The sequence below is a fragment of the Lycium ferocissimum genome, chromosome 10, assembly GCF_029784015.1.
Source record: "Lycium ferocissimum isolate CSIRO_LF1 chromosome 10, AGI_CSIRO_Lferr_CH_V1, whole genome shotgun sequence".
Taxonomy (NCBI): Eukaryota; Viridiplantae; Streptophyta; class Magnoliopsida; order Solanales; family Solanaceae; genus Lycium; species Lycium ferocissimum.
Genome location: NC_081351.1, coordinates 17,854,392 through 17,863,081, shown reverse-complemented (window position 1 = coordinate 17,863,081; position 8,690 = coordinate 17,854,392). Strand labels below are relative to the sequence as shown.

General features: G+C 32.0%; 1 protein-coding gene across 1 annotated transcript; it reads right to left on the bottom strand.

The window, feature by feature from the left end:
* Window positions 1-385: 385 nt before the first annotated feature.
* Window positions 386-8,346, bottom strand: LOC132032639 (beta-glucosidase 40). The gene is made up of 13 exons (XM_059422294.1): window positions 8,189-8,346; window positions 5,423-5,489; window positions 4,972-5,030; window positions 4,770-4,845; window positions 2,909-2,980; window positions 2,703-2,790; window positions 2,361-2,616; window positions 2,015-2,130; window positions 1,663-1,886; window positions 1,494-1,525; window positions 1,195-1,297; window positions 996-1,104; window positions 386-708 (listed from the first exon to the last, which is right to left on the bottom strand). Exons 1-13 carry the CDS (start codon window positions 8,327-8,329, stop codon window positions 534-536), a joined length of 1,518 nt encoding a protein of 505 aa, XP_059278277.1. The 5' UTR covers window positions 8,330-8,346; the 3' UTR covers window positions 386-533.
* Between the last annotated feature and the right edge of the window lie 344 nt (window positions 8,347-8,690).

Genomic DNA, 8,690 nt, shown 5'->3' with positions numbered 1-8,690 from the left:
TGTTCAAACGTATGTTCCCGCTGATTTCGAATACAAATCAATCACTTATTAGTAGAAATGGAAATGATCGAGCAATGACAACCAGAAGGGGGTTCTAGATGGTAAGGCCAACATATATTTTAATTTTCGACCTTAATAGAGCCATTGAATACACAGGCAACTTTCACTTGTCATCAGCTACTCAATGTATCTGACCACTTCAAAAAATACCATAAGAAATTTATCCTGGATTTGGGTTGATTTCAAGAGGTTTACTGCTAATTTCTAATTAAGTTAGCCCAAAATTTTAGGTGTCATAGTTGAATGCCAAACTTGATGTTTGCTAAAAGTAGTATTGAACTAGAAAACTATTGTGAATGTACTTTGCAAGACATAATAAACAACCTTTGTATGAGCAAACTCAGTGAAATCTATTGAATAACATTAAGGTACTTTAATTTGAAAGAATTAATGTTGTATACATTGTGTTATGCCTTTTACGAGTGGAAGCTATGTATATCTGTGCTTGTAACTTTTAAGAAATACCTATCAATTTAAGCAGAGCCTAAGAAATTCTTGAACCAGTTCACAGAATCCTTGGGATATCTCTTGAGGTTGTCCTTGTAATCCACATAATAAAGACCAAACCTTGATGAAAATCCAGCTGCCCATTCCCAGTTATCCATTAGAGACCACACAAAGTAGCCTTTCACATTGCAGCCATCTTCTCTGCATATTCAGCAAAATAAAATCGAATGAATAAGTCGTTTTGAATTTGAAGAATTAACTTAAATAGATGTCCACCCAATCGCTTAAACAAAAAATAGTTGGCAGATGTATAATATCTGTATAATTCATGTTATAATCAGTGTATAACCATGTATAATTAATGTATGTCGGCTAGAAAAAAGTAAACAGTAAATCCATTCAGCTATTTATATAAAAATTCCGATAAATTTATTGAACAAGTTGGAATATAGATGTAAAAAGTTGGTGAGTCCATTTGAATAACTTACTTGATAGCAGCTAACAGGTTAGTAAGATAGTCATTGTGATAATTGATCCTTTTTGTATCCTTGAGAGCATCTTTTCGCGATATTAATGCGTTATTTGAATCATCCATTCCTGTAGCAGTTGCAAACAAATGACTCTTGTTTCATGATAATAAAAAAAAGGGAAATGACATAATCTGTACATTGCAGATTTAGAGACTACCATTTTCAGTGATGATGATTAGAGGGTTCCCATACTTTTGCTTGATGTAGTTCATTAAGCTTCTAATACCATGAGGCACTATGTACAGCCATATTGAACCTGCCTGCAAAGTAAGGATCATGAATATTGTCATCAATTCACAAAGCTGCAATAACGAAATGCAGTCTTTAAATTGTGGTACGGTCAAACTTCTCTGTAACGACGTCGTTTGTCCAGATATTTGGTTGTTATAGTGAAATGTTGTTATAGAGGATGATTGTTATTGAGAGTTTAACTTAATATTGAATCAAATTACATACCCTGTTTGCTATTGGCTTCAAACCTTTGAATGCTGCAAGACACAAAATCATAGCGAAATCACTTAGTTCTTAATGCACTATGAGTTTCACTATTAGTAGAATGAACAATATATATCTAAGAGGATGTAAATTCAACCATGTAATTAGAATAGAGTTGTCAACGACATACGGAGGGTAATGGCACCAGAGTCCGCGAGGGAATCATTGAGCAGAACACCGATTATGTTGGATTTATTCTTGCTGGCATACCATGTAGTGTAGTGATTTATGCCTATGAAATCATAGGAACCTTTCACGAGTGCAGACTGATCTGGTGAAAATTTTGGCAACCGGCTTCCCACTCTTTCTATCATTGAACTCGGATACCTTCCAAGCATCACAGGCTCAAGATACCTGAGAGTTCAGTTACAAACCATTTGACCATCAATAAGTCTTAGTTTGAATAACTCCAAGTGTTTGTATAGATGTATGTTTGAAGCAAAAAATGAGGAGAATTTTGATTACTTCAACAAAATTCTTACCAGTCTAAATTGAACTCAATGGCCCTTTGTGTTGCTTCAATGTCATCTTTGGAGTTTGTCAAAGGCTCATACCAAAAGCTATCTAGTGATATCCCAATTGATCCATGTTGTCCTGGCTGCAACAGTAATTGATCACAAAGATTAATCTCTTTTAAGCACAATGAATTTACAGGAAGATATAACTTAAATAGCCGCCCACCCAACCGTTTAAACAAAAAATAGCCAGCTGATGTATAATGTATGTATACTCTATGTATAATATGGTATAACTTAGTATAATCAGTGTATACTGGCCAAGAAAAGTCCTAATTTATTGCTTGTTCTTATCTTTTCAAAAATATTTTACCTTGTACTTCTTTTTGTAAATGTCAACAACAGTGGCATGAGCAAGGAGTAGATTGTGAGTAACAATGTAAGGCTCAGTTGCAGAGTTTCCAGCCCTGCAAAGAGCTTTTAGGAGGATTGAACATCGGCCGGGTGCTTGTAGCCCTACATCAAAACCTTGGATGGCAACAGTGTGCGGCTCATTGATAGTGATCCAGTTCTTCACCCTATCACCAAATTTCTTGAAGCATGTCTCCGCGTATATCGCGAAATCTTTTCTGTTAAAATGACCAAAATGTTACATGACATAAATCCAGAAAAGTTCAAAAATTAAGTTGGAACAATTAACTTATGGTGAACTTACATGATTTGTGGGCTTAGCCATCCATTGTACCTGTCTTGTAGAGCTTGAGGAAGGTCCCAATGGTATAGTGTTACATATGGTTGAATTCCTAAGGATTCATAGAAATTGTAACACACAACTTATTTTTGTTTAATGTAATAAATTGACATAAATGCTGAAAGAAATGATATATAGTAGGTAAAGGAGAGTAATAATGTGAATTGTACCATTAGCTAGAAGAGCATTGATCAACTTATTGTAGTGATCAACTCCAGCCTGATTGATTTCTCCAGTTCCATCTGATAATGATTAGAAATTCAAAGTTAATTATGTTAGAATTTGGACTTACATTAATTGGTGTTTTAGCCTGAAAAACGACAGTGGCTTGACACAAGTCCTAAATAAAAATGTTTTTTTTTTCCGAGGAAATAAGATCTCTTAACCTCTTACAATTCGAGTAGAAGAAAGTGTTTTTTTCATATCTCTTATGTGTTTTTTTCCAGATCTCTTATGTGTAAAAAATGAATATCTCTTGAAAAAAGGTCATAAAACTAAAAAAAAGTTTGTAAAGGGCTAAAAATCCATTTCTCTTTTTTTTTTTTGCCCGCTGCCCTTTTTGCGACAAATGTTTTAGTAAATAAGCTTCTTTCATTTTTCTGCAACTTATGGACCTTTTAGGCCTCGGTTTAAAGATCCCTTTAGAGCGAACTGAAAATCTTGTAAGAAACTATTAGACCACGGTTATAAGTTATTGCAAACGTTAGACGACAATCTAATGTTTTTTGGTTTGAGCAATACACTAGCAAACATTATACTAAAGTCTAAGTAGCATTGTCCGGAAGGCTATTTGTCAAAAACTATATTTGCACAACTTTTAGAAATACAGACAATGTCTAAGTAGTGACCTGAAAAGGGGACATTTGCATAAATCAGCCTAAATAAAACATAAGGCATTATCCTAAATTTATTATGTGATGGTTAAATAAAAGGTCACTTTACATATTTTTCCGATCAACCAAAAGCAATTACATTTGCTAGTCAAAATACAGAAAGATATATATTTGCTGGCTATTATTTTGGTGGACGGTTATTTTATGTCAATTTCCTTAAGGGTGAATGACATATAAATACATAATACAATTCGCTCACATATACAAATTTCATACATTTTTCATTCAGCTTTCATACACAAAAAATTGAGTTAATATTTTAAGCCTCAAGCAAAATAATAATAATAATAATAAAATAAAATAAAAAAAGATTAATAATTTTTTTTTTTAAATAAAAATTAAAAAGAAGACGAAAAAATATGAAGATCCCTCATGTTTTGTAAAATATCATTATGTTTTGTAAATAAAGAAAACTATCTATATAGTTTGTAATAAAGAGTCTTAAGTGGGTACCCTATGTCCATTTTTTTGTGCAAAGTGCCCTTCAAATGCACTGGTCTTTAATTTTTTCCCCTCAAATAGTTGGTCTTTAATTTTTGCCCTTCGCCTAAAACTCCTAGGTTCCAGATTCGAACCCTGCTTAGTAAAAAAATTCGCCAGGTAGAACTTAGATTCCCAAGGTAGAGTTTTGCCTGCGAAACTCTGTCTTAAGGTATATTTTTGCCCAAAACTCTACCTTAAGGTAGAGTTTGAAACTCTGCCTGAAGCAGGCAAAATTCTGCATGCAGGCCTAACTTTTGCCCGAATATGCCTAAGTTTGCTATAAAACTCTGCCTTGCAATTTTTTGTTTGTTTGATTGAGCCGGAATTCGAACCCTAAACCTCATATTATTAAGCAAAGGATGAAAATTAAAGACCACCATTTTAAGGACAAAAATTAAAGACCACCCGAAAATAAGGCATTCCTGTGAATTGCCCATGTCATTTTCCCTTTCCTTAAATCGAAGTCATATTCTAGTTATGTATAAGGCCCATTAGCTACTGGCCTCGTTACTTTGTTAACATAAGCTTAAAATATAGGAAGTGTTTTAGAGTCTTATTTAACTGGTTTAAATACACATTAATATTATGCTTATTTAACCAGTACTATCCCACCACCCACTAAGGAACTAAGCAGGAAAAAGAAAAGAAGTTTTACTAGGGAAAATTCTGGCCCAAGCAATAGAAAATCTATAGGCATCCATTCCCATATGCTTCATAAGCTGTATATCTTCCTGTAAAAAAAAAGAAAATGAAAAAAAAAACAGAACATGGAATTATTTGATGGTTAATTTCGGTTTAAAGAATTGAAGTGTAGGAAAAATTAGTGAGGTGTTTATAAAGTATGATAATGTATTTACCGGGTACCGGTGATACTGATCAACGGCTACATCGCCGTTGCTAAAATCAATTATTTTACCTGCAAAATCCATCCAATTTAGCAGTATTAATTAGTTATGTTGCTCAGAATCTCTAAAAATATTAATGTAGATCCTTAAAAAATTGCACTATTTTTGAAAAATTTCACTCATCTATCGTACTTTTGAAATATAGTTAGACCACTTAACTCTTACTATAAACTTTTTCTCTTTTTTATTTTAATTTTTTTCCTAAAAAAGTTGTCAGAAAATTGCTTTGATTGAGGCACTTTCTAAGAAACTTATTGGGAATATTCACAATAACCCACATTTTTTTTTAAAAAAAGCCGCTAATATAAAAAACGGCTTAGTTAGTCTAACCTCAAAATAGATACCAAACATGAAAAGCCAAAAAGATAGACAACATTAGTGGGGAAGTGCACATAGTATTTACCAAAAGAATGAGAAAATTTGTCCCATATAGTTGGACCTCTTCCATCCTCTTTCACAGCTCCTTCAAACTGCAACCAACATTCCATTTGATGTCATGAATAATAAGTTAAATGTGTGAAATTAGGAGGGTTATAACAGAAATAAAATGCCATAACAAGTTTAACAATATGTACAGATAAATTATAAAGTACAAACTAATAATATAATGAGAAAACTAAATATATTAGCGTTGTACTTTTTGGCTCCTCAACCTTGTCAGTTTGAATAAATATTCTTTCTTACATAAATTATATGTGATACTATATATTAGTTTCGCAGAAATATATAACTTTTCTTTTGCTATAATTCATTTAACATATTCTCAGATATCTCATGTTGTAAGAAATTGTGATTTATATTGCCTTTAATAATTTCTATACATTTAAATTTCTTTTTTCAAAAGTTGACGTCCGAATTTACACAAATGATTTAACACGTTAGCCCACATACTATTCCCTTTTAGGCTTTTATCTTATAGCGGAGACATATTTGATGGCAATAGTGATGGGAACATGGCAAAATCACCACAAATAGCCACTTTTTAGTTCTACTAGTTGAAATAAAGTTCTTGTCCTGAAGTTATAAATTCCACTTGTAAAATTGTCCTGAAGTTATAAATTCCACTTATAAAATTTTAGGATAATGTCTGATGAAATAGGCAAGGTGTGCACAAATTGATCTGAACATAACCTTTTTAACGGAAATTTTTTGTTTGATATGTAAAATTAATAAAGATAAATTAATCACTGAGAAAAAAATTCTGAAAAAATGTGTGGTAAAAACTCTTACTTCCCTAACGCAATTTGAGGCTCCTATAGTACCCCATCAAAAAGGATTCTGTTGAATTATTGACCAAACAAACTTCAATCTAATGTGGGGAAGGAAATTCAATTGATGGTTTACTTTAAAGTTTTTGTTTTATTTTTTTGTTTAATTAGGCATATCTATCTTCTTCTTCTTCTTCTTCTTTTTTTTTTTTTTTTTTTTTTTTTTTTTTTTGGTTATTTTGTGTTATTGGACAATGAATTCACATCTACTACTTTATGAGAGAATAGCCTTTATGATGCAATCATATAACCACACGTATTACTATTAGTCTATTAAAACTAATAATGATTTTAAAATATAGGGGACTATATCTACAAATAAAATAAGTCATACTACAGGGATGATTAATATAGTTTAACATTATTTAATTTAATTTTCAACGACTAAATGAAAGTTTTTGTTACTCGACAACCATTGTGAGCTATTTGATACGTACCATGAAGATAAAGTAACCCCATTGAGGAAATGTTAATATGCTTAGTAAAGATAAAGTAACCCCATTGAGGAAATGTTAATATGCTTAGTTAAAATTCCCTACTTTCTTGACGCAAGAATCTTCTCTCCCTCATCAAATAACGGATTCTGTTGAGATATTCACCTAACCAACTTCAATTTTGATGGTTTCTTTTTATATTTTTGTTCAGTTTCTTCTTCAATTAAATTAGGAACATTTATCAACTTTTTAGTTCTAGAACAATGAAGTCACGTCATGGGACATATTTCAGAATTTATGAGAGGAATTAACAACAAAGCCTTTATGCAACCCCATAAGGCCTTAACTACACGCTTAGCTAAATTAAGGTTCCAACAAAGTTTTTTTTTGTTTCCCTACCATTTTAAAGTTTGATTCCTATTTAATTTTTTATTTACTACCAGGTGTACGCTAACTTGGTCGGGTTCTGATTAGTTTCGAATTCACATTGGGAAGTCCCACATTAAGGGTGAGGTACTCCCTAATAAAGAGGACTCCGTACTCAAAAATTCGAACTCGAGAGTTCTGATTTTGTTTCCTACTTAGTGCAAATCTTTTGTATCTACTGATTATTTGGTTGAGAAAAAACAAAAGAAAAGACAAAGACATTCTAATAGAGAATGACTGTCACGGAAAGCACCAATAGGAATAAAAAAAAAAAAAAAGGAAATAAGGATAGGGAAATTTCTAGCTTTAACTCCTTTTTATGCCATAAAACCAAACTTGAAGTAAAGAATATGGATTAATTAAAGCCTCCAACAAAAGCTTATTTTATCTGAGTAAATTTTGTACGAAGCGTTTGTGTTGTTATTTCTTATGATAAAGAAACACAATCTTCAATAATTATTTAGTGTTGTACAAAAAGAGAAAAAGTAATCTTAAAGCCATGAGAAGAGATTACCAAAAAACAAGAATTAGCTATGAAAATCGTCATTTATTTATCGCTCACTATTCATAACTAACAAGATTTCTTTGATAATCGTTGTTAAATAGCGACAAATTTTTGTTATTTAATGACAAAAGTTTTTCACCGCTAATTCCTTCTTCTTCCTTTTTTTTGTTTTTTGTAGCGAGACAATTTTAATTAGAAATTACTCTTATTTCTTGGAATTATCTTGGATAAATAACTATTGAGGGGAACAGGTGGCAGATGCAGGATTTACATCAAGAGGGTCATCATTTATAAAGATAATTTGACTCTATATATACAATGTGATCTTCTGACGAAGGAAGTTGGGATAAACCCCTCCCGCGCCCTAGCACCGCCACTGAATGGCACAAGAAAATATGAAAGAAAAGAAAGAATATACTTCGTGGTTCTGGCAAATAAAGGAGAATAATATGTGAAAAAAATATAAAATATAAAACATTATTGAATAGATATAAACGAGTGATTCACATGCATGTACAGAGAGTAAGAAGACAAACCTGGTAAGCAGAAGAAGCAGTCCCAAAAACAAAGCCTTTTGGAAAGTTGTTTCTGCTAATATTTTGTGCTGAATTCGTATGAAAACTAACAACAAATAATAAAAATATTGCCCAAAGGGAAATGCCTCTCTTCTTCAACATATTTTTTGGTTTTTTTTTTTTTTGGTTTTTTTTTTTTTTTTTTTTTTTTTTTTGTTTTTTTAAAAGCCTACGGGTATGATCAAGAAGACAAAGGGGGAGGCCGGAGAAAAAAAGGGGTTTATCAATTGTATATCTTGGGATGGTTAGTGTTAGTTTTGGTATGTATATATATAAAGTGCGTGTGTGGGTTGGGGGGGAGTGGATTGTTGAAGGAACGAATGAAAAGATTCTTTTTAATTGATATAGTATTATTAAAGAGGAGGATATATGTTGGTTGTTGAGTGAAGCAAAAAATGGTGATCCGCTAGTGAATTAATGAGAGAAGAACTAAGAAGATGACTCTTTTTTTCCTTCAAATAGG

Coding starts and splice junctions, on each gene's coding strand:
- LOC132032639 (XM_059422294.1), bottom strand. CDS start 8,329: ATGTTGAAGAAGAGAGGCATTTCCCTTTGGGCAATATTTTTATTATTT. Junction 5,031..5,422: donor CAAATTTTCTCATTCTTTTG/GTAAATACTATG, acceptor TGGATTTTGCAG/GTAAAATAATTGATTTTAGC. Junction 709..995: donor AACCTGTTAGCTGCTATCAA/GTAAGTTATTCA, acceptor CTGAATATGCAG/AGAAGATGGCTGCAATGTGA.